Source organism: Geotrypetes seraphini, chromosome 13 (genome assembly GCF_902459505.1).
Source record: "Geotrypetes seraphini chromosome 13, aGeoSer1.1, whole genome shotgun sequence".
Taxonomy (NCBI): Eukaryota; Metazoa; Chordata; class Amphibia; order Gymnophiona; family Dermophiidae; genus Geotrypetes; species Geotrypetes seraphini.
This window is the reverse complement of record NC_047096.1, coordinates 35424593-35450504: the sequence shown is the minus strand read 5'-3', so window position 1 is coordinate 35450504 and position 25912 is coordinate 35424593. Positions and strand designations below refer to the sequence as shown.

The 25912-nt window shown below is 45.0% G+C and overlaps 1 protein-coding gene across 2 annotated transcripts in view; it reads right to left on the bottom strand.

Annotated features, from left to right (window-relative positions):
* SORL1 (sortilin related receptor 1) overlaps window positions 1-22261 on the bottom strand; it is a 240475-nt gene extending 218214 nt beyond the window's left edge. The window contains exons 1-3 of one of the 2 annotated variants that reach the window (XM_033918566.1): window positions 21865-22261; window positions 8465-8584; window positions 2733-2858 (exon numbers count right to left, since the gene is read on the bottom strand). In XM_033918566.1, the coding sequence (XP_033774457.1) occupies window positions 2733-2858; window positions 8465-8584; window positions 21865-22128 (510 nt within the window). In that variant the 5' untranslated portion in view covers window positions 22129-22261. Of the gene's footprint in view, window positions 1-2732; window positions 2859-8464; window positions 8585-19573; window positions 19705-21864 lie in introns of those variants that run through there. The other variant, XM_033918567.1, reaches the window with a different exon arrangement.
* Window positions 22262-25912: the final 3651 nt, after the last annotated feature.

Here is a 25912-nt window from a genome sequence, read left to right as displayed (position 1 = left end):
GTTTCTGCTTTCCTCATCTTCTCATTCAATTCCTTCCATCCACTGTCTCTCTTCTCTCTGCGTCTTCCATTTGCTCTGTTACTGTGCCTCTCCCTTCCTCCCCCTTCCAAATTGGTCTAGCACCTATCTTCTTCCCTCCGCTCCCCCCATAGTCTGGCATCTCTGTCTTCTTCCCTGCCAGCATCTTCTCCTCACTATCTCTTCCCCATTTCCCTTCAGCGTCTTCTCCCCACTCTGTTTTACCCATTTCCCTTCAGCGTCTGTTCCTCTCCACCCCATCTTTCCTCCCTTTCTCCCTCCCTGCCCCTTACCTTCATGGCGCTTTCACACCCCCCCCAGTGAGAACACCTCATAGCCGCTTCCGCCATGCATCTGCGCCCCCCTCCCCCCCGGACAACAGGCCCGGTCTGACAACTGTGCTGACAAACCTCCCTGCCCTTTACCTTCATGGCTGACGATGTCTAAACTGCCTTCTTAAAGCAGTCTCTGATGCAACTTCCGGTTGCGTTAGAGATGACCTTTCCAGCAGCCACACACAGCTTCAACGCTCTGGCTGCTGTAAGAAGGCAGTTAGACAACACCGGCAACGAAGGTAAAGGGCAGAGAGGGAGTAGGGAGATGTTTAAACTCGGCGGCAGTAGTAAGGAGGGAGGGAGCACGATAGGTGACCGCGCGTTCCCTCCCTTAACTGTGGGGACAAGGCCATTCACCGCTCCATGGGGCGGTGAATGGCCTTGTCCCCGTAGCCATGGTGAGCACAGGTTTTCCCTCACCGTTGGCGGGTTACCCGCGGCTACCCATGGGTAACAGCCACCGTGTCATTCTCTAGTTAGTATCACAATAAAAGTAGGAAGTAAACATATGGAAGGAACTTCACAAAGTAGCTTTACACATTATTTTCAAAAGAAGCAGAGTCAGTATCAGCTAAAGAAGCTGTCATTGCTCTGGTATTATTAGCTTTATGGTACAATCTGCAAGGCAGTAAAAATTGAGAGTGTGTGTCCTTGAGTGTAGGAAAGCAAAAAGTAGGGAAGCAATCTTTGATGGCATAGGTTTAAGGATAACATCTTTGAAGTCAATGATTTTGATTTTAAAAAAAGTTTCAAATGTCAAGTGTTTTGTGAAAGCTGGGTTTCGAAAAGTCTGGAAAGTCTTCTAAAACCACAGCCTTCCTGATTTTATAATCCTAGGACATGCAATTATACAATTTTTTTAAATTCCTACAACACTAAGGGCTCCTTTTACAAAGGTACGCTAGCATTTTTAGCGCGCGCTAGCCAAAAAACTACCGCCTGCTCAAGAGGAGGCGGTAACGCCTAGCGCACACTGTTCCATGCGTAAAGGTCCTAACGCACCTTTGTAAAAGGAGCCCTAAGGGAGAGATTCTGAAATTGGCACCCAAAAGAGACAGGCGCCTAAGGTTAGGAATTTATTACATGTCAATCACACTTAGGTGCCCATTACAGAATCACATTAAGGGGCACCTAACTTAAAACTTAGGCGCCTGTAATTTAGGACAGGATTTTAAGGGCATGCATCATAGGAACCTAAGCCCTTTTCAAAATTGCACCTAGCAGCACCTAAGTCTTTCTGTACCCTAAACATGACTACTTTGGGGTTATTTTTCAATTATGAGCTTGATAAAAGTTCAGAATTGAAGCTAATTTACTAATTAATCCCCCCCCCCTTTTACAAAAGCATAGCACGGATTTTAGCACTGGCCGCAGCAGTAACAGCTCTGACACTTATAGGAATTCTAAGAGCATCGGAGCTGTTACCAGCGCTAAAAATCGTGCTACGCTTTTGTAAAAGGGGGGGTAAGTTAGGAATCTATTTATTTAAGTGCCTCTTATAGAATTTCCCCCTAAATACACTCCTTTAATTGATCAGTAATAGACATTTTTCTATTACAGACAGGTCATCATTTGAACCCAGTAACTTTATTTTATTTTTGTTAGTCATTGTCTGGAAAATGATCCCTACCCAATCAAAACAAAAAAAAAAATTAAATAACTTCACCTCTGGAATTTGAGAAGGGAAGACGTAGGAACAATTTGTGATCATCTCTGGGAAAAATTTAAAGTTTCCAGAAACAAGAAAAATGAGGTTTTAATGAATTGTGTTAGAACAAACAATTTGTAATACAACAGTTCAAACGTGTAACTTTTACAGACTGTTCAAAGACCCATGAAGTGTGGAAAAAAGTGCTACTTTAGTCACTTTTCCCCCCAAAGACAGTGACATTTTATGCAGTTAGAAAACCCCCAACTGCGAGGGGAACCTTGAAGCCTAAGTGAGACAAGACAACAACACCACGAGACATCTGATTTGCTCAATGGATGAATGAAGACTAAGGAAGCCTCCCAGTGCACATGCCTTTACAGGGCTGCCATGCATGGGCACAAATGTTTTTTAGGCTTTTCCTGTAAAGGCTGAGCATGTTCTGTGTCCAGGGTAATGCTGATGACATCACCCACACATGGGACTATCTTAGCCTGCTTGTCCATAGAACTATTAGTTCCAACAAGGGTGAGAACCAGCTGAAAGTTCTAGTCGTGGGGGGGGGCAGGATTTCTACAACTTGACATGAAACATGGATGTAACTCCTCAAAATATTTATCTTTGTTTATATCCTCAAGCAAATCATCACTGTACCTGATCCAAACATACATACCGGTAATTGTAACGTAGGGCAAATAAAAAACCATAAATACAAAGATGATATTCTTTACCCTTTTGTTGTCAGCAGGGCTATGAAAGAATTGAGTAACTGACACACCACTTGTGTTTCCCAAGCCAAATGTAAATTTCTCTGATATTCGGTCAAATGATTTTCCATAATCAGTGGATAAATAAACCTAACAAAAAGAACATACATTATCATATTATACTTTCATTCAGAGTTACCATTCGACACTGCTGTTAGTGTCTAGCAAAATTATGCAAAAGCAAATCACAGAATTCCCCTCCTGTACAAGATCTGAAAAGTCTGCACATAATCTGGGCAAATGGAGCTCTCTCAGCAGCCACATGACCCAGAAAGAACAAGAGGCTTCGAAAATATCTACATTAGACTACAAAAAAAGGAATCTATATTAGCATGTGAAGCCCCAGAGAAAGCAAGACTATGAAGACAATGTAGGAAGCAATTTTGAGTGGAGTCAGAGTCAGTAAAAATGTACTGACTCCAGCTTCTAAATAAAAACTTACTAATATATGTCAAATTTATCATTTCAGACTTTATAAACATAAGTGTCATCCACAAATCACCTTACAATGCCTTTCAGCTCAAATAACTTTTTTAGCAAAGTTTTAGAACAGCAGCTTTAGTCAAGAAGGGCAATTTCTTTTTGTTCATCCCCAAGTCTGGCTTTCTGCTCCCTCTGTCAGTACATCAGTTCTTGAACTCTATGATCATCTGATAAAATTCACTTATTCACTCTGCCCCCTCCTGGCACCAACTTATTTAGGAATCTCCAGGCTACTGATATTAACACTCCACTAGTCTCATCTCTTCTCTCATCCACTATATCAGTCCATTTGTGAAACACATGCTTCCTATAACACTATAGTCTTTCATGCTTTAGGACAGGGGTGTCCAACCTTTTGGCTTCCCTGGGCCGCACTGGCCAGAAAATAATATTTCTGGGGCCGCACAAACACTGCAGCAAGACAGAGGAGGGAACCGGCATGACGGTAAACACCCGGGGCAGCAGAGGAAAACACTGCATCACCCTTGACCGGGGCCGCCCAAAATACTTCATAGGGCTGCATGCGGCCCTCGGGCCACAGGTTGGACACCCCTGCTTTAGGAGGTTCTTGCTCCTTTCTCCTTCCCCATCCTGAAAGGCATATCAGTATTCTCATTCTGGCCAGATTATGACTGACTTACACGCAAGATTCTCAAGATTAATCTTGGGTTCTCCACAAGATCACTTCAATATCCCCTTCCCTTACTCACTCTAGCACTTCTCCTTTGACTTCAATCCTTACTACCTTTTCTAAAGCCACAGAGGACACATATCTTTGTTCAAGCCATATCACAACCACCTTTCCATTAAGGACAATTGACTATAAGGTAAAACTCAAGTCATAATCCTCAAATCTAGCTGAATGCCTCCTCTCTATCAGGCTGTGGAAGATCATCAAGGATGATGGGAAATGCTGCTGCACAGAGAAGTGGAGAGAAATACTGCTGCTGCTGCTGCTGCTGCTGCTGTTGTTCCACAGGGAATTGGGGTGGGGGAGGGAAATGCTGCTGCACAGGGAAATGGAGGGGGAGGAAATAATGCTGCAGCTGCTGCACAGGGAAGTGGGGAGGGAAATGCTGCTGATGCACAGAGAAGTGGGGTGGGGGAGGGAAATGCTGCTGCACAGGGAAATGGAGGGGGAGGGAAATGCTGCTGAGGAGGGAAATGGAGGGGGAGGGAAATGCTGCTGTACAGGGAAATGGAGGAGGAGGGAATGCTGCTGTGGCTGCTGCACAGGGAAGTGTGGGGGGGGAGAAATGCTGCTGCTGCATAGGGGGCAGGGAGAGAGACAGTTAGAAAGAAAGACAGACAGACAGCAAGAGGGAGCGAGACAGTGGGAGGGAGACAGAAAGAAAGGAAGAAAGCTACAGGGACAGGGAGAGAGACAGAAAGACAGACAGACAAAGGAGGCCAGAGAGAGAGACAGACAGAAAGAAAGACAGACAGCGGGAGAGCGAGAGACAGAAAGAAAGCGGGAGGGAGAGAGACAGAAAGAAAGACAGACAGACATATATTCTAGCACCCATTAATGTAACGGGCTAAAAGACTAGTAGATTACATAGCCATCGAGTGTATTAAAGGCAAGTGAATGACTCGCACTTAGGTGCTGAAAACACTGGCCGTGTTGAGTCCAAACCTAATAAATATTCCATTTGATGATATAGTCCTGGTTGGTGGCTTCTCTTCCTCACGACTCTTATGCTTGGATTTTTGTTTCCGTTGTGGAGGTGTTTGTCGGATCCTACTTTGGAGATTCTATCGTAACATCCCTCCTCTACACTAACAAGACAATTCTATAAATGGCACGCACATTTATTCTGAAATGCACACAACTAGATTAATTGATAGTGCCCAATTGTTAGCCAATTATTGGTATTCACTGGCAACAATTTGGATATGCACTCAAATCTTGATAAAAGCTATTTTATAAAGATCTGTGCAACTCAAAAATGGGGAGTGGACAGGGAAGGGGCATGGGCGGGTCCAGAACATTCACTAAAGATGCACACAGTATTACAGAATGGGGGGGGGCATCTATGCCTATTTTACGTGCCAAGATTTACACCAGGTTTCAGTTGGTGTAAATCCTTGCACCCAAAGTTGGGAGCAGATCCCAGCGCTACATGCTAGTCTATAAATGACATCCAACTCAAGAGTGTCATTTATAGAATAGTGCTCCATGCACATTTTTTTCCATTGCCCAAACTTGGATGCCATTTACTGAATCTAGTCCTAAATGCATAATTTATACATAAGCATAATGGTACTCTAGAGCAGAGTCGTCAAACTCAATCACATAAGGGGCCAAATATTTTATTAAGATACTTAGGGGTCCTTTTATTAAGGTACACTAACTGATTTGGCGTACGCTAAAAGGACACCTTAGTCTTAGTAGAAGTATAGCTAAAATAATACATTTACTGTTATAAAAGTTTAGTATCCTATAACTAAAAAAATAATAATAATAATTTCAAAGTCAGTCTAGAGCGCTAGTGCTATTACTTGTATAACAAAAAAAAAAATAGTAAGTTAAGAACCTGACCCACGTGATGGCCTCTAGGGCCACCACCAAAAAATGCACTATGTTTTTATTATAAATAGTAAGGACGTGCTATCATTTCATTGGCCATCTCCAGTTCAAGATTCTCTTCCTTTATTTCTAATTTGGTGATCCGAGCCCATGGCTTTCTCGAGGTGAGCTCTTGGAATGCATTTTTTAAAATTTAACAGACTTTCCCTCCTTTTCCCAAAACTTACATAACCCTGCAAATGCCGAGTCCCTTTTAAACTCCTCTCCTTACCAATGATATAGTATTTACTATCTGTAAAATATTGCTTTAATTTTTCTAGATAAGGTGACCTTACTCTTTGGGGAGTTCTTATGTAATAATGAGTTACAAACAGGATCAGCACAGTTAAAAGGGGAATTTTAAATGTAGCCTTGAAAGTATCTCTTGAAAAAGATTTATACTTAAGGCTAAAGGTGTCTCCAAATTGATCTTAAAGTCATAGACCAAAGCATAATTTGACATAATGGATTCTATTAGGCAACACTGCAACAGGTGCTGTAAGAGTATGCAACACGTTATTGGTAAAAAGAGCAATTTTATAGACATTATCATCAACAATTCTACTCTACATTTAGGTTTACTCACAGAATGGGCCTGTGAGTCCATAACTAGGGCAAATAAAAAAGATCATAGAGGGTAGTCTTGAAATTATTTCTAATAAAACTAAACTAAACTAAAACTAAACCTTGGGTTTATATACCGCACCATCTCCACGAATGCGGAGCTCGGCACGGTTTACAGGAAGAAGGATGAGAGAGGAACTACAGTGGAGAGATTAAAGAGTTAGGTGTAAAGGGGAAGGTGAGAAGCCTAAGAGGGGGGAAGTGTTACAGTTTTGAGAATAGCCAGGTTTTTAGGTGTTTGCGGAAGAGTTGGAGGGAGCTTGAGGTTCGGAGTGGGGAGGTGAGGTTATTCCAGATCTCAGTGATTCTAAAGGGGAGGGATGACCCAAGTTTGCCTGCATGGGAAATACCTTTTATGGAAGGGAAGGATAGTTTAAAAATTTGGGAGGATCTGGAGGAAGTAGGGGTTGGGGAGTTCCAGGATAGAGGGATAACGGCAGGAAGGATGCCATGTAGGATCTTGTAGGCCAGACACGCACATTTGAAGTGGATCCTGGGGATTACTGGGAGCCAATGGAGCTTAGACAGGAGTGGTGAGACGCGATCAAATTTGCTTTTCGCGAAAACAAGCTTAGCTGCGGCGTTCTGAATCCGCTGAAGTCTGTGGAGGCTTTTCTTGGTTAGGCTGAGGTAGATAGAATTGCAATAATCCAATCTGGAGAGGATGATGGATTGTACTAGGACTGCAAAGTGTTTTTGGTGAAAATAGGGTCTGACTTTCCTTAGCATGTGAAGGCTGAAGAAACATTTCTTCACCAGGGATTGGAGATGTTCGTTGAAGGATAGAGAAGAGTCTAAGGTGACACCCAGAACTTTGCTTGAGAACTCGAGCTGTAATGGGGGGCCGGAGGACAATGGGATGGAGGAAGGTAGATGGTCTAATATTGGGCCGAGCCAAAGGAGTTTTGTTTTGGACTCGTTTAGTTTCATATGCATTGTGAATGCCCAGGATTGGAGGTTCTTTATGCATGAGGATATGTTCGTGGAGAGGTTAGTGAGGTTCGAGTCGGTCTCAAGGAGGACGAGGATGTCATCAGCGTAAGTGTAAAGAGTTTCAAGGGGGGATAGTTGGAGTAGTTTCAGGGAGGACATGTAAATGTTAAAGAGGATTGGGGAGAGGGGTGAGCCTTGTGGGATACCACAAGTCGGGGTCCAGGGGGAGGATGAACACAAATAAACTGTGTATTGAAGTTTACCCATTCCAGCTGCATATATATATAGTAGTGTACTCTTGACAGTTCCCCTGCTCAAATTATTTCCATTTATTCTAACCCAAGCTCTAGGTTCAACATACAGCTCTTGCACCCAGACCAAGAACAGTGTGTGGTTGGGCATGCTGTACTTTGGAGGGAGCACTGGTAGGGACAGTTGGCCCTTTTGTCAGCTGGGAGCAGAGTATCTTAAAAGATTTCTACAAGTTTTGAGTTACATACAAATCTGACTTAAGAACAGCTTTAAAAATGGAACTCGTTCTTAACCCAGGGACTGCCTGTAGTTCTATCCATTCAGCTTATCTTCTATATATTTGAGTTACTGCCCCATTGCATTAGTTAACCCAGATAGCATTGAGGTCCAACAGGTCAGAGATGGTCTTTAAATGCCATGCCCCCTTTTCCCACTGAATGTATAATATATCCATGAATCCCTGCTAGTCACCTCTAGAAGCAGGACATGCTAGGGGAATTGTTTATGTTATACAATAAGTCTCCACTGCAAAGAACTATGAGATTGCCCTGCACCCATCATCTCCTGAAATCCAAAGAAAGCATTTATCTTTTTACACTAAATTTAATCAATCAAGCAAGCAAGCATCAAAAGATTTATGACAGCTGCATGGATCCAGCCTCTCTACAGTTCCCCTTGATTCCATTTCATCCTATACTAGGTTCTTTATTTATTCAACTACTTTATAAATAGTTTTGGAAATAAAGAAGCATCACTAAATATTTCAAATTGGGTCAGGTGTTTAACTGTGCCATAATTGAACAGCAATACATACAACCGAAAGGATGATACTTACATTATTGCGGTTAAATCCTCCTGATGCTCTCAGACTATCTCTGGTTAATGCCACAATCACATTGCTTTTTTCTCCTGCCCAGTGAACTGACATTTGTCCATTGGAATCATTCAAGTTAACCTAAAATACATAAATAGGATACATTTTTTTTTTTAAACTATGCAGTACAATTACCAAGCTGTTAAAATAAAAACAGAAAATAATTAAATTCTGTTTTAATTTGTTATACATTGGATGGGGAGGCATCACCAAGGAGGAAAAGTTGCTGCCACTAAGGACTCCTTTTACAAAAGTACACTAGCGGTTTTAGCGCGCGCTAGCTGCTACCGCCTCCTTTTAAGCAGGCGGTAGTTTTTTGGCTAGCTTACAGCAACAGAGAGTGGGGGGTAAATGGACAATACTTGGACTGGAAAAGTGTCACGAGTAGAGTGCCGCAGGGTTCAGCGCTTGGACCCGTGCTCTTCAACATATTTATAAACGACCTGGGAAATTGATACGACGAGCGAGGTGATTAAATTTGCAGACAATACAAAGTTATTCACAGCAGTGAAGACACAGGAGGATTGCGAAGACCTACAATGGGACATAAACATGCTCGAGAAACGGGCCACGACATGGCAAATGAGGTTTAACGTGGATAAGTGTAAGGTGATGTATGTCGGTAACAAAAATCTTATACACGAATACAGGATGTCCAGTGCAGTATTTGGAGAGACCCCCCCTCCCCCTAGGAAAGAGACTTGGGAGTACTAGTTGACAAGTCAATGAAGCCGTCCGCGCAATGTGCGGCTGCGTCAAAAATGGTGAACAGAAAACACAGTTATTTACCGTAACAGGTGTTATCCAGGGACAGCAGGCAGATATTCTTAACTGATGGGTGACGGCACCGACGGAGCCCCGGTACAGACAATTTTAGAGTGATTGCACTCTAAGAACTGGAAAGTTCTAGTCAGGCCGCACCGCGCATGCGCGAGTGCCTTCCCGCCCGATGGAGGCGCGCGGTCCCCAGTTAAGATAAGCCAGCTAAGAGGTGGGTGGGACGTAAGAATATCTGCCTGCTGTCCCTGGATAACACTGTTACGGTAAGTAACTGTGTTTTATCCCAGGACAAGCAGGCAGCATATTCTTAACTGATGAGTGACCTCTAAGCTAACAAAAAGAGGGATGGAGGGAAGGTTGGCCATTAGGAAAATAAATTTTGTAAAACAGATTGGCCGAAGTGACCATCCATCTGGAGAATGCATCCAGACAATAATGAGACGTAAAAGTATGAACTGAGGACCAAGTAGCATCCTTGCAGATTTCCTCAATAGGAGTTGATCTGAGGAAAGCCACAGATGCTGCCATAGCTCTTACACTATGGGCCGTGACAGAACCTTCCAGTGTCAGTCCAGTCTGAGCATAACAGAACGAGATGCAAGCAGCAAGCCAATTGGATAGCATACGTTTAGAAACAGGACGACCCAATTTATTGGGATCGAAAGATAGAAAAAGTTGAGGAGAGGAGCGGTTAGGTTTAGTGTGCTCCAAATAGTAAGCCAAAGCACGCTTACAGTCCAAAGTATGCAAAGCCTGTTCCCCAGGATGAGAATGAGGTTTCAGGAAGAATACAGGTAAGACAATGGACTGGTTAAGGTGAAAGTCAGAGACAACCTTAGGGAGAAACTTTGGATGTGTATGTAGAACCACCTTGTCATGGTGAAAGACAGTGAAAGGTGGATCTGCAACTAGTGCATGCAACTCACTGACCCTCCTGGCAGAGGTGAGAGCAATAAGGAAGATGACTTTCCAAGTGAGAAATTTGAGATGAGCTTTGGCCAATGGTTCAAAAGGAGGCTTCATTAAGGCGGAAAGAACCACATTAAGATCCTAGACAACAGGCGGGGGCTTGAGAGGTGGTTTCACATTGAAAAGCCCCCGCATGAATCTGGAAACCAAAGGATGAGCTGTGAGAGGTTTTCCGTGAACCGGCTCATGAAAAGCAGTAATGGCACTGAGGTGTACTCTGATAGAAGTAGACTTGAGACCAGAGTTAGACAAATAAAGAAGATAATCCAATACAAGTTCTACTGCTAGTGAAGTTGGATCATGATGATGCCGAAAGCACCAGGAAGAAAACCTGGTCCACTTCTGTTGGTAACACTGAAGAGAGGCCGGCTTCCTGGAAGCATCAAGAATAGAACGACAGGCTGAGAAAGAAGAGAGTGAGATGAGCTCAGCCCGAGAGATACCAAGCTGTCGGGTGCAGAGACTGTAGGTTGGGATGTAGAAGGGACTGCTGATGCTGAGTAAGCAGAGAAGGAAACACTGGAAGAAGTATGGGCTCCCTGGAACTGAGTTGAAGAAGAAGGGAGAACCAATGTTGCCTGGGCCACCGTGGAAAGATGAGAATCATGGTGGCTTTTTCCCTCTTGAGCTTGAATAAGGTTCATAGCATGAGAGGTAGAGGGGGAAAGGCATAAAGAAATAGATTGGTCCAATCCAGGAAAAATGCATCTGCCGCCAGACGATGAGGGGAGTAGAGTCTGGAGCAAAATTGGGGCAGTTGATGATTGTGAGGAGCCGCAAATAGGTCCACCTGAGAAGTGCCCCAATGAGCGAAAATGGTCTGAAGAGTCAAGGGATCGAGAGTCCATTCGTGAGGTTGGAGAATTCTGCTGAGCTTGTCTGCTAAGGAATTCTGCTCTCCCTGAATGTTGACAGCTCTCAGGAATAACTGGCGAGCTGTTGCCCAAGACCAAATCTTTTGAGCCTCCTGACATAATAGGCGAGAGCCGGTGCCCCCCTGTTTGTTGATGTAGTACATTGCAACTTAATTGTCTGTGCAAAGCAGTAGTACCTGAGGAAAGAGGAGATGCTGAAAAGCCTTGAGGGCATAAAACATCGCTCTGAGTTCCAGGAAATTGATATGGTGTTTCTTTTCAAGGGCAGTCCAAAGACCCTGAGTTTGAAAATCGTTCAAGTGAGCTCCCCAGACATATGGGGACACATCTGTGGTGATGACCAGATGATGAGGAGGCAGATGGAACAGAAGACCTCTGGAGAGATTTGAAGATTTCGACCACCATTGCAGAGACTGTCGAAGAGACGATGTCACAGATATGTGTCGCGAACAAGGATCCGTCGCCTGGGACCATTGGGTAGCTGGGTTCCATTGAGGGGTACGCAGGTGAAGACGTGCGAAGGGGGTGACATGAACTGTCGAGGCCATGTGACCCAAGAGAATCATCATTTGCTTCGCAGAGTTAGAAAGCTATGGGAGCACCTGCTGACAGAGATGAAGAAGGGTCTGAAGGCGGTTGGATGGAAGAAACGCCCTCATGAGAACAGTGTCCAGGATCGCTCCAATGAATTGGAGTCGTTGAGTAGGGATGAGATGAGACTTGGGCAGGTTGATTTCGTACCCCAGAATTTGGAGAAATAAGATGGTCTGGTTGGTAGCCAAAGCCACTGCCTGAGCCGAATGAGTCTTGATTAACCAGTCGTCCAGGTAAGGGAAGACCTGGAGATGGTGAGATCGTAGGAAAGCGGCCACCACAATGAGACATTTTGTGAATACACTGGAAGAGGAGGCGAGACCGAAGGGTAACACTTTGTACTGGTAATGGCAGTGGTTGTTCATGAATTGGAGGTACTGTCTCGAGGCCAGATTGATCGGTATGTGAGTGTAGGCTTCTTTTAGATTGAGGGAGCATAGCCAGTCATCTTGAGAGAGAAGAGAATAAAGTGTGGCTAGAGAGAGCATTCTGAACTTCTCTTTGACCAAACATTTGTTGAGATCCCTGAGATCTAAAATGGGTCTGAGATCTCAGGGTTTTTTGGGGACCAGAAAATAACGGGAGTAAAATCCCTGCCCCTTCTGATCTAGAGAAACTTCTTCTATGGCGTTCAGAAGAAGAAGAGATTGAACCTCCCGAAGAAGTAGAGAGGACTGAGAGGTGTTCAAAGCAGACTCTTTTGGAGGACTGAGGGGGGGGGGAGTTTGGAAATTGAGAGAATAGCCGTGGCGAATGATGTTTAGAACCCACTGGTCTGAAGTGATGAGTTCCCAACGGCTGAGGAAAATGGAGAGACGTCCTCCGATAGGTTGGGACAGAAGAGAGGACGGAGGAAGACTGGCTATGTCCTGGAGAAGAAAGTCAAAAGGGTTGAGTGGGCTTAGGTGGTGCAGGTGGTTTTACTGATTGCTGCTGTTGAGCCCGAGGTTGTTGGCGTTGCTGTTGACGTTGACGCCGAGATTGCTGCTGAGAAGGAGGAAGAGGACGAGCAGAGTAGCGACGTTGGTAGGATGACTGCTGGCGAAAAGGAAGAGGAGGTGGAGGCTTCTTTTTATTTTTTAGTAATGTGTCCCATCTAGACTCATGTGCAGACAGCTTTTGAGTGGTAGAATCCATAGAGTCACCAAACAACTCGTCACCTAAGCATGGGGCATTGGCAAGGCGGTCCTGGTGGTTGACATCAAGTTCTGAGACTCGCAGCCAAGCCAGACGTCTCATCGCAACAGCCATTGCCATAGCCCGAGAAGTAAGTTCGAAGGTATCATAAATGGAACGCACCATGAACTTGCGAAGCTGCAATAAACTAGAAGTGTATTGTTGAAATAAGGGAAGCTTCCGATCAGGGAGATATTTCTCAAAAGAAGAAAGTTGTTGGATAAGATGCTTCAGTAAAAGGAGAAATGAAAGGCATAATTACCTGAGCGGTTGGCTAGCATAGCATTTTGATAAAGATGCTTGCCTAACTTATCCATAGCTTAACCTTCTCTGCCAGGAGGGACATAAGCATAGACACTAGTGCCCACAGTCTTTTTCAAAGTGGATTCCACGAGCAAGGATTCATGCGGGAGTTGAGGCTTGTCAAAGCCTGGAATGGGAATAACCCTGTACAAAGTGTCTAATTTTCGAGGAGCACCAGGGATGCTTAAAGGTGTCTCCAAGTTTTTATAGAAAGTCTCTTGTAAAATATCATGGAGGGGTAATTTTAGAAATTCCTTGGGTGGTTGATCAAAGTCCAAAGCTTCAAGAAAAGCTTTAGACTTCTTAGATTCAGCCTCCAAAGGAATAGAAAGAGACTCACACATTTCCTTTAAAAAAGATGTAAAGGATGAAGGATCAGGCCTAGCAGAAGGATCCCGCACAGAAGGGTCTTCCTCAGGTGAAGAAGCCTCCTCATCAGATAACAGAGGCTCTTCTGAGTCATCCCAAAGATCAGGATTCCTGACTTGAGAACCGCGACCCAGGGAGTCCGGTGTCAAAGGTTCAGTATACCGGGTTTTGTGCACCGACTTCCCGGAGCGCAGGGATGCAGTACCCGGGGAAGTAAGAGGTTGTCGGTGCCAGGAGTGGTCAGAAATCAGTGCGGGGTTGGTTGCTTGAACCGCACGATGCAGGCCTCTCGGTTCCGCAGACAAGACCGGCATGGAGACCGAAGAGGCAGAGTGAACTGGTACTGATAGAGCAGAAGCCGACAACAGAGGCTGCTCCACGGCCGGTACCGGAGGCTCAGACCGTGGAAGGTTCGGTGCCAACAGAGCAGGGAGGAGTTGCTGTAATTGCTCTTTAAGTTGAACCTGAAGGACAGCCGCAATACGGTCATCCAAGGAAGGCACCGGTATCGCTTTCTTTTTCTGCGGTGCCGCTCGATGCCCAGAGGATGAGGAGGCAGACGAGGATGCACTCACCTCTATAGGGGCGGGGCATTTGCGGCGGCGCCTCGAGGTCGGCAGGACTGGACTCTCTGCCACAGCGACCGGAGGGCGCTCCAGTGAGAAGGAAGGCTTCTTAGCCGGCTTACCTGAAGGGTGCAACGCCGTAGCGGTGTCATGCGGCGTCGACGAAGCGGCCGACGTAGGAGTGGATGCCAAGGGCTCAGTCATCGCGGCACCGAACAGAAGTTTCTGCTGAATCTGTTGATTTTTTAAGGTGCGCTTTTTAAGAGTAGCACAACGGGTGCAGGAGGAAGCCCTATGATCCGGACCCAGGCACTGGAGACACCAATTGTGCGGGTCGGTCAAAGAGATGGGGTGCGCACACCGTTGGCACTTCTTAAATCCTGCCTGAGGGGGCATGAAGGTAAAAACGGCCTCCGCTAAATCGAAGGCTGAGGCTTCGATGGTGGCAACAGGCCCCGCCGGGGTGAGCCAGAAAAAAAAAAGAATTTTTTTTTTTTTTTTTTTAAAGAAACAAAAAAGAAAATAAATAAAATGGAAGAGAAGCTTCCAAGACAAAAACCGCGCGAGCGGGAAAGCAAGCGAAAAAGTCTTTCAAAACTGTCTGTCCCCAGCACACCTCTCCCCCAAAGCAGCCCTCTTTCCCTCTCCCTATCTCTCCATGGCCCCTTCTGTCTCCCCGCAGCACACCCCTCCCCCCAAAAGCAGCCCCTTTCCCTTTCCCTCTCCCCCTGGCCCCCGGTATTGATCCGCTTCTTACTTTCCCTCCATCCCGGTGTTATCTAGCCTGCTCCTCTTCAAAGCAGCCTGCGATCGTGGTGGCCGGCTTTAGCGAACCTCGCAGGCCGCTCTCCAACTCGGTAGCACGTTCCCTCTGACGCGATCCCTTGCGTCAGAGGGAACGCGCTACCGAGGATGGAGAGTGGCCTGCGAGGTTTACTAAAGCCGGCCACCATCGCAGGCTGCTCTTTAGAAGAGCATCAGCGGCGGCGGCGAGTGAAGGCAGGACAGGCTGCTCTGAAGAGGAGGTTTGGCAGCAGCGGCGAGTGAGGGCGGAAGGTGTGTCCCCTGCCGAGAACGCGGGCAGGGACAGAGCTTGCCTGGCGAAATGGTGAGTGAGGGTGGGAGGAGGGGAGTGGTCAGAATGTTCCCTGCTGCCGTGTTCTAAAATGGAACACGGCCACGGATCACACACCACAGCGGCAGGGAACACGAAACCCTAAGTGCACATGTGCACTTAAGGTTTTATTATATAGGATGCCTCACATAACCCTTCTATAATATATTGATTGAACAAAAAAAGTAAAAACCCAAAAAGAACTTAAGTTACAATCTCTTTGTTCGTATCTCATTTCTAGAGAATGACAAGGGACAAAATTTTAAGCCACATCACTGCGGATGCGGGAACAACACTTTTCACAGCCCCACTGGAATGGTAAAAAGCTTTGCTCCCATAGTTATACAAAAAAATAAATAAATAAATAAAACCCACATGTCTGTATTTACCACGACTCCTCATGAGCAGCTTACTTAGCAGTAACAAACTGGCCTTATCCTTCTCTTTTCCTCCTCCACAGTACCTCGACGTACACAAAAAGAGAGCCCTAACTGGTCTCTTCAGTGGATACAATTCCCACCACTGCCACACACAGTTAAATACCCTGTGGCAAGGAGAGCTATTTTGTGGGGTTTAGTGTGGTGTGTGAGGGTGGCAGGGGGAGCGACAGGTGGGTGAGCAGCGTGAGTGGCCGACTAAAGCAGGAGGAGCAGATTTGAAGATCAGATTCATGGACACCTGATACAGTGAGGCTAACTATGACCTCTTCTTCAATTTAAAAAAAAACCAAAACCCAAAAAAACTAGGGCCTATGTGCGGCCCACTTTCTGCTACCTGCACAGTCTGGCATCTCCCCCTCCTTCCCAACCTAACACGGCTGCTCTCTCCACTGACTCCGCACCCCTCCCCCCCCCCCCCGAAGATTGGATGCCATTGCCAAGCAAGGTGATAGGCTGGCTGCGGGTGAAGAAAACAGCAGCCGCCATGGTTGGATCCGGGAGGAAGAGTAGATGGAGAGAGAAATAAATAACAGCAGTGAAATCAATCTTTCACCACGAAAGAAAAACACTCAGGGCTGGGGAGTGGTTGGAAGACTGAATGAACATTAACTATTCAACTTTCAGGTAAGAGTCACATAACATAAGCAGCAGCCATCTCACGGCACGCTGCAAATGAGGCTCTTTCCCTTCCTCTTGGATACTCACACACATACATGTGGAAGGGCAGTCACAAGCTTCTGTCACAAGCGTGCAACAGAGCAACACAAAGTCCTCCCCTCCTCCACATGGTCACTGGGAACTCTCTGCACCATGAGGAGCTTAGCCAACGACTGCGGTCTTTCACTGGACATCATGCATCCACTATTCTGGGGTAGTGAAGAAGACCCTGTTACAGGGGTCTCAAAGTCCCTCCTTGAGGGCCACAATCCAGTCGGGTTTTCAGGATTTCCCCAATGAATATGCATGAGATCTATGTGCATGCACTGCTTTCAATGCATATTCATTGGGGAAATCCTGAAAACCCGACTGGATTGCGGTCCTTGAGGAGGGACTCTGAGATCCCTGCCCTGTTCCCATTAAACCCTTCCCTGTGTTCCATGCACCCTCTGTCATCTCCCACATAATAGTTTGATCCTAAATCTGTGAGCCGTGCTGTAGCAGCTGCTAGAGGAAGAGAGATGGCTCTCCGCCAATGAAAAAAGATCACATTATGGTTGGCGACTGTGTCACCTAGTGGTAAACAGCACATAATGCCTCCCGGTGATAGTACCTGCAGAGTGTGTGTGCACTCTATGATGGAGAGAGACAGAGGGGGGAGGGAGGGAGTGGGCCCCATTCTATCCACTCATACTATGGAGACCTGTCTTGCATTCCATTATTTTTACTTGCACCAAATGTTTCTTCCCAGACAGGGTGGTGGATGAACAGTCTCCCAGGAGGAGGTGGTGTAGCACTGTTCGTCCACCACCCTGGGAAGAAAGATGTTCTGATTTTAACCATACTACAAAGGGAAGGAAGAAGCTGATTCACTGTGGTTTGTTGATCCTTGATCTGTATGTGATTTATAAACAATAGTTGCACAGAATATTGTTCCTTTTTATACTTTAATAAAAGACTTAAATCTAAAATAACTGTTCGAGGCTTTTATAGATGGGGACAAACTTTTTTCCCATGTCATGTAAAACCCATGAGGAGCAATTTCTGATTAGTCATTTTTGCATACCCACTGCACTACCCTTCATCAGGATAGTTTCACTGATTCTTCAAAGTAGAATTAGAATAGGAAAATCAAAGTAAAACATCTCACTAATGGACAAGCATAGCTTATTATACTGACCCCTTAGACCAGACATGGGCAACTCCGGTCCTCAAGGGCCAGAATCCAATCGGGTTTTCAGGATTTCCCCAATGAATATGCATAAGATCTATTTGCATGCACTGCTTTCAATGTATATTCATTGGGGAAATCCTGAAAACCCAATTGGATTCTGGCCCTCGAGGACCAGAGTTGCCCATGTCTGCCTTAGACTGTCCCCACTTGAGATCAGAATTAGTGAGTCTTGGTATTTTCATACTCAGCCATCCACATACCGGTAATTTTAATCACATTACATATACCTTGTTTAATTTTAGATATTTGTGTTTATATATTTGAAAGGTTTTTCAAGAGATTTTTTTTTGTTACTTGATCATAGACCCACCCACCATCATTTTTATTCATATTTTGATTAAGTTTTTTTTTATTATTAGTTTCTATTTGCCACTTGATTAGTTCTCTTTTATATAGGGACAGCAAAAAATTAGAGGCTATACTATATATGACACTGCTTTGCTTTGTAGTGATATATTTGCTATTACTGGACTAATTATAATTGAAGCTGACCCAGCATAGGTAACTGTTTACTATGTGAAATATGAGTTTATTTGGACGATTTCTAGTTGAATGGATTATGCTGTGCAGTTAGAAAAATATAAAAACAAATGAATAAAACTATTTTTGTTTGTTCAGCTTTTAGACTGCCATTATTTTGCTCCTGATAGAGGCATTTTATGAAACATGGTTGTGTTGGATTTTTGTTCATTTTTATATATACTTTTCTGCTCATAATACATTTTATGGTTTGGCAATAGGACTATTTTTTCTGGGTTTATGCGATACCTGGCCTCTCAAATTTGGACTTTTTTTTTTTCAACCGTCAAGGTACATTCATAAGCATCTTATTGAAAATTTTTTGTTTCCATATATAAAACTACCTCTTCTAGAATGAGAAAAGTTGAAATCTCTCAACTCTTATTCAGGCTCAAATGAAAAATAGCAATAACAAAAGAGTTACTTAAAAAGAAATCTAGCAGCTGCACAAATAACGATCAACACTTTTGTGATCCCATAACTAAAATTTCTATCAGGTTTGAATATAGCAGTCTAAACAGGATTTATAGATTTTAGCTATCTACCTGTAATACAAAAAACAACAAATCATGAATATCACCTCCAAAACAAATGCAAACTTTATACAAAAAAGCCAACACCAATTTAAACAAAACAATAGCGTCTACTCTGCAATCTGCATACTCCTATATACAGTATGCAAGTGGTGATTCGCTGTGTAACTTCCTGTAACTTTACTGCATTTTATCCTCAGTAGATCCGAACTTAAAAAGGATTTATGCCTCCATTATGTCTTGCTAAAATCAGCAAAAACCTAAGTTCTAAAACAGCAGCAACAAGAATAATAGCTCTTACTGGAGTAAGGAAAGGAAACCACTAGTTAATAATAAGAACTTATTCTGTACTCTCTTCCATCATATAAGGTTATTCGATTTTAAGATAAACTAAAATAGTTTATTTTGTTAGATTTAGCTCACACTTCTTTCATCAGTAGCTCAAAGTGAATTGCATTCAGGTATGCTAGGCATTTCCCTGTTCCAGAGGGTTTACAATACAATTTTTGTACCCGAGACAATAGAGGATTAAGTGATTTGCCCAAGACCATAAAAAGAAACAATAGAATTTGAACATGATTCCTTGGTTGTCACTAGATGTTTATCCCAAGGGTTCTAACCTAGTACTCCAAACACACAGAACCAGTTCAGTTTTTGGATCCAACAATAAATCTACAAGAGAGGCAGTGCATGCATTTATCTCATGCATATTCATTGTGGATTCCTGGAAAACCACTGTGGTTAGGTGTCTCTCAAGGACTGGGCCGAGAACTCCTGCTTAACTTCTGGGTTACTCATCCGCTGAGGAAAACTGCTTTAAAGGGAAGCATTGGGAAATTTCCAAGCCCCCCTCCCCCCACTCTGATATTCAGTGGTACTTAGCCAGCTATCTCCTGCTGCATATTCGGTTAGCTGGTGACCAGTTATGTTACACAACCCACCTAAAAAGCAGGTCTATCTTTCGCTGTTTTGCCTTAGTCAGCCAGCCAGTCAGCCAAAGAATATTGGCTTGGCTGGCTAAGTCCGAAGCAGCAAACTTTGGTCCGAATATGGCCCCGGCACCGAATATCCAAGATCGCTGCCTTCCACAGTCTCAATATCAAGGCATAGTTTCTAGAATGAAGAAAGAGACATTATCTCAATTTTAGATAAGCAGTGCTTGCCATTTGAGCTGTGTGTATATATCCACAGAAATCTCTTTTGCGATCACTACAACAGAGAGAAAAATAAAATAAAAATTATAATCTTTTTCCTGTGAGCCCTTCCTGGATCCTTGCCAGTTTTCTCTATCATCTCCTTATAAACTTTAAAGTTAAGCTTGCTTTAGGAACTGTAAAGCGAACATGTAATGCCAAATTTTTGTTTGCTTATGCAGTAAGCAAATTATGTGCGAACATAAGAATTGACCATACTGGGACAGACCAAAAGGTCCATCAAGCCCAGTATCCTGTTTCCAACGGTGGCCAACCCAAGTCCCAAGTACTTAGCTAGATTCCAAGTAGTAAAGTAGATTTTATGCTAACCCAGGAGAGTACATCAGATACATGCATACAGTTCTGAACTAAGGGTAGCTAGGGCTGCATGCTTTACTGAGCAGAAAAACATGTTATCAACATATATCCACAAATGTGCTGGAAAGCTATTCTAAGCATAATATTTTAGTAATGCCGATATATGTGTGAAGAATAGCATTCTAGCACATGCAGAGATATGTGAAGATACAATTTTTTCTCTGCACAGCTCTAGATGTCCTTAGCAGAACCATGTACTCACTCTTCCAAGCATACCTCCCCTGTTTTTGTTTTGTTTTTAAACACCCATGCTCTTCATGGACCCCCCTCCCAAAAAAAAAAAAAAAGTTATTAATTCACACATTAAATCCTCACATACTACTGCAGAAAGAAAAAGCCAACCCTTCTACATCTCCTCAGATTTGGTATTAAAGCCCCAGCATTGTGCTCAGCCTAAGACTTCTGTGTACTTCTCTGCATCTGCGCAGAATAGCTAATGGTCTCATTATCACTGATTTTAATGTGCTGTCTGCTGGTGTCTAACACAAGGCTTTGAGCAGGGTTAGCTTCTGTACTAAACCTTTTTCTCCCTCAACTGTGCACCCAAAAAACCTGTGCAACCAAAACCACGCATACACTGCAATAGCCCTGTACAAAGCATGCATCAGAATCCCATCCCCTCCCAAAAGTTTTAATTGAGTTTGTGTTTCGACTGACTACTGTTCCATTCCATTGCTTCCTCCTTGCAGCTAGCTATATTGGGCATAATCAACTCTATTGCAATGAGAAAGCAATAGAACCAATGTCAGGACCTATGCAGAAGCAAGAATGAGGAAGTACTATATTAGCCACAAAGGAGGTAAAACAAGGTTTCAGTAGCGGCATCAGCCCAAATGATTAAAGCAGAAAGTAGAGAGTATGAAAATGCATTATGGGGGAGGGGGTCTTTCCTGGATAGAGAACAATCCTGGAGTGGGTACATGGGGGATAAGAAATGTGAGGCCATGTGCAGAGGACTAATTTGCATATGTCAGTAGGGGTTGAAATGTGACTCCATGATCAAAAAAGCACAATTGTTCAATGCAGGATTGGCCTGGGTCCAGTGCATAAAGAAAGAGCTAGGAATCTTGAAGGTAAAGGGAAGAAACAGAATAAAAACTGAAATGGAGAGAAGTGAGCCAGCAGGGGGCAGTGAGAAAGTTGGGAGAAAATTATTTACAGTACACTATTTGCATTTTTATTATACAAGAACAGAGATGATTATATTACACGATAAGGCCAAAGAGTATTCAGAATTTTTAAAATATGGGCAGAACTTGCAAATTTGTTGTGGGAATTTCGTACAAAAAAAAAATTACACAATCAATTAATCAAAATGTTTAAACTCAACAATCTGACTCGCCTGAATCAACTCTTGAAAAAAAATATATATAAGGCTGCGCATCAGAGCTAAAACTTATGTGTATCTCCATAGTAATACTAACAATCGCGGAAATAAATGCACATGGGATTGGGAAACAGAACAGCAGGAAACCTAGGATGAACGAATGCAACAGGACCGACAATCAGCTCAGGTGCGAGGATGGGAAAAGAAAGCTAAAGGTGCAGAGACAGGTTGGTCCCCAGCAGGAAGGCACCTGTGGAACCCGAGGCGAAAAGGAAAGGGGCGGAATGACGATAACCCGGGGGGGGGGCAGGGGGGCACGCTGCTAATCTCTCACCTGTCCACACAGCTGCATGGCTTCGGCAGGCTGGACGACGCTCCTCGGGCTCCTCAGCCGCCGACCCACCGCCCTAACACCTGGGACCTTCAACACCTTAAAGCCGGCATCTTGGGGGCGGCTGGACGACTCGCCACCCCAGAGCCACAGCGTGCCTGCAGCCTGGCAGAGGGTCGCGGCGGCCGACAGGAGGAGAAGCGCTACCGGGAGTGCTAGAGGTAACGACCGCCGCCGCTCTCCACAGCCCGCTCCAGCCGTCGCCATGTTTCCAAATGCGGTGTTTTTCCAGCCTAGTCTGTGCTGCTACCAATGGTCGGGAAGAGGCTTATCGCCACCACACTCTGCGGTAGATAGGGAGCGCGCCACAGTGCTCGTTCCCGGCGCGAGACAGAACTGACCTGAAAGGGGGGGGGGAGCGGGGAAAATGGCACGAGCTTGACGCCTGCGCAGTAGTATTTCACCCTCGTTTTCTTTTCGCTAGGCACGCGTGCGTTTTTGGTGGTGTTTGGTTTGTTTGGTTTTTGTCATCTTACTAAGAGCGGTGCTGCTCTGATTTATTCTCGTGCCACTAAGGCCTCACGAATCTGAGATTGTGCACTCAATACTAGCGAATGAGACCGGGACAAATTTTCCCCCGTAGGAACTCAATTTCCCCGTCCCCGCGAGTTTTGTCGCTGCCCCATTCTTGTAAGTAGAGAATGACATGGGGGGAAAATTTGGCCCCGTCACTGCCCCGTCCCCGCAACCACCGTACCCGTCACTGTCCCCGTCCCGCAGCATCCATACAAGCCTCAATACTGCAATATTTAGCTTATCTATCTTCTATATATATAAAATCGGAGGTATGTATGTGTGTGTGTATGTGCGGTGATCACGCAAAAACGGCTTGACCGATTTGAACGAAACTTGGTATGCAGATCCCTCACTACCTGGGGTGATATGTTCTGGGGGTCTCGCGGCCCACCTGCACACGTGGGCGGAGCTACAAACAGAAAATCTGATTTCACCCATTCATGTCAATGGAAAAAATGTAAACAGCTGCCATTCTCACAGTAAATCAAAATCGGCTTGACCGATTTGAACGAAACTTGGTATGTAGATCCCTCACTACCTGGGGTGATATGTTCTGGGGGTCTCTCGGCCCACCTGCACACGTGGGCGGAGCTACAAACAGAAAATCAGATTTCACCCATTCATGTCAATGGAAAGGATGTAAAAAGCTGCCATTCTCACAGTAATTCCAACTATAAAACACTTTCAATGACACTATAACCACTAGGGACATCGTTTCTATTCTACCACGGACACCATACATATAGAGTTTGTATGTTCTAACTGTGTTTGTAACTGTTTCCTTCATGCACCCCAGTTCATAATGTTATTACATTACATGAGTACTCACATATGCTGAACTAGGAACACAGGTTCCATTCTGAACCGGGAAAAAACTGCATGGAGTTTCTTTTCAACCTGAGTTTCCACATATTGAGTTGTTTAAATCAATACTGAAACTTTTGGATGCCACTTATTCCAACAGATCTTCCTTTTCAGTTTAAGAGATTGCAAATTCCAATGAGACTTGCATTCTCTATCACAATCAACAAATCTGATCTGCAAATTGGTCCCTCGGTGCCCCTCAGCAGCGAATCTCCGATGACCACTACTCTGCGCTTCTTTGGGGTGGGCCTTACTGTTGATTCCGGAGCTGGAACCGTCTGCCGAACAACTTCTTGAACAACTTCTTGTACTTCGTTCTCAGGACCTTCCTGTAGCAGCTGATATCTGTTCCTCAGGACGAGTTGAGGTGTCGATGTAGAGCTGCCCTGTATGTGAGAAAAAGAGACAGAGTTAGGTCCTCTGCGTTTTCCTGTGGAGGAAGTCACCAGCTGCCAGGAGTCAGCGTCTCCAGTAACTTCCTGCATTCCAACGGTTTGTCTCAAGTTAGCAGGTTTGGATGCTTTGGGTGTTCCCAGGGTGATCTTGTCGGGTTCCTGTTCCGTGATCTGTGACAGCTCCTGGATGACTCCATCGATGAAAGTCTCATCGTCTCGGATGCTCCTTAAGCGCTGAACCTCCTCTCTCAGGCTCCTCAGCTCCATCAAAAGGCTTTTGTCCGGCTGATCAATTACTTCTGTCTGCGTTGAGACTGTAGCCATCTTTGAGGGGATGGCCTCGGTCTGTACAGAGGCCTCTGCCCTCCGTCCTGGTTCCCTTTCCATCTGTACTCGGACCATAGCCATCCCCTGGGTACTCTCGGTGGCTGAACTACCCGTTTTGATTGAAGTCTTGCTGCTTCTAGTTCTACCTGCAATTCACAAAGATTTATGAAATATTTAATTTTAAATAAAATTTTTTATTATTTTTTTTTTTTTAGATAAGATAAGAGTAGTTAGTTACCAGTTAGTTAATTGTCAGTTAAGGAAGTTTGTTTGTTAGTGTGCTAGAGAGGTCAGGCTGATTAAAGGTTAGTGTGCTGATTAAAGGTTGGAGGATAGCCTGTCTGCCTGTTGAAGTGGTATGGGAATAGAGTGATTTGTGAAGTCTGTTTGTCTAGAGAGAAGTGTTTTAGTAGCTTGTTGGTTAGATAGAAGTTATGAGTTAGATAGAAGTTATGAGTTTGAGAGTTAGTTAGCTTGTTGGTTAGATAGAAAGTTGTGAGTTTGAGAGTTAGTTAGCTAGTGTTATAAGTTGAGTGTTATAAGGGAGGCCCTTCTTGAGGCCCTTCGCAAAGGCGCTCTTGCGCCGCGCGCCGAACGGCTGCGCGCCGTTGGCTGCTCTCCTTATATGGTGAGTTCGGGCTTGTGATGTCAGGGGGTGGGCGGAGCTAACTCTCGCTTCTGTCCCGCGACTCTGGTGGATCCCTGCTTGCTGCTCCGCTTTCCTTTCTCTCTCCCTCTGCCTCCTCCAATCTCACTACATGCTCTCCGCTCCGATTTTAAACTCCCTCTGCCTCCTCCGGTCTCCCTGCACTGCTCTCCGCCCGCTGTCTCTCTCCCTCTACCTCCTCCGATCCGCTCCTCTTTCTGCCTTTCCTGCTTCTCCTCTCAGCTGCTTCCCTTCCGCGTCTTCTCCCCACTCTCTGTTCTCCATTTCCCTTCAGCGTCTTCTCCCCACTCTCTGTTTCCCATTTCCCTTCAGCGTCTTCTCTCCACTCTCTCGTCCCCATTTCCCTTCAGCGTCTTCTCTCCACTCTCTCGTCCCCATTTCCCTTCAGTGTCTTCTCCCCACTCTCTTTTCCCCATTTCCCAGCATCTTCTCTCTACTCTATCTTCCCCATTTTCCAGCATCTTCCCCCTACTCTCTCTTCCTTATTTTCCAGCGTCTTCTCCCCACTCTCTCTTCTCCATTTCCCAGCATCATCTCCCCTCTCTTTCTTCCCCATTTCCCTTCAGGCTGCTTCAGCATCTTCTCCTCTCCATTCCCCCAGCACCCTTCACACGGTCCAGCAGCTCCCTCCCTTCAGCCGGCTGTGCATCTCCCTCCCTCTCTTCCCCTTACCTTCTCTTCATGGTAATTTCTATAAGGCTATGCCTTGTATTGCAGACGGAGCCTTGAAGTTGCATCACGTTGGCTGCTGGAAAAGTCTCTTCCTATGCAACCGGAAACAGGAAGTTGCGTAGGAGGAGACTTTTCCAGCAGCCACACGCGACGCAACTTCAAGGCTCCAGCTGCAATACAACGCATAGCCTTATAGAAATCACCACAAAGAGAAGGTAAGGGAAAGGGAGGGAGGGAGATGCACAGCCAGCGGGAGAGAGGGGGCTGCCAGACTGCACGCTCGTTCACCGCATGTGCTCATTCCTTTAACCGCTCCATGGGGCGGTGAATGGCCTTGTCCCCGTACTCACGGTGATCTCTTTTTGTTTTTGTCACCGTTTTGGCAGGTTACCCACAGCTAGCAGCAGCTAGCTGCGGGTAACAACCACCATGTCATTCTCTATTTGTAAGCTCTGCCTTAACTGAACAAGCCTCAAACACTTATGATTTTAAAGTGTCTGAGGCTTATGCAGATGAGGACAGAGCTTAGGCATTGGTGGAATGAGGCATT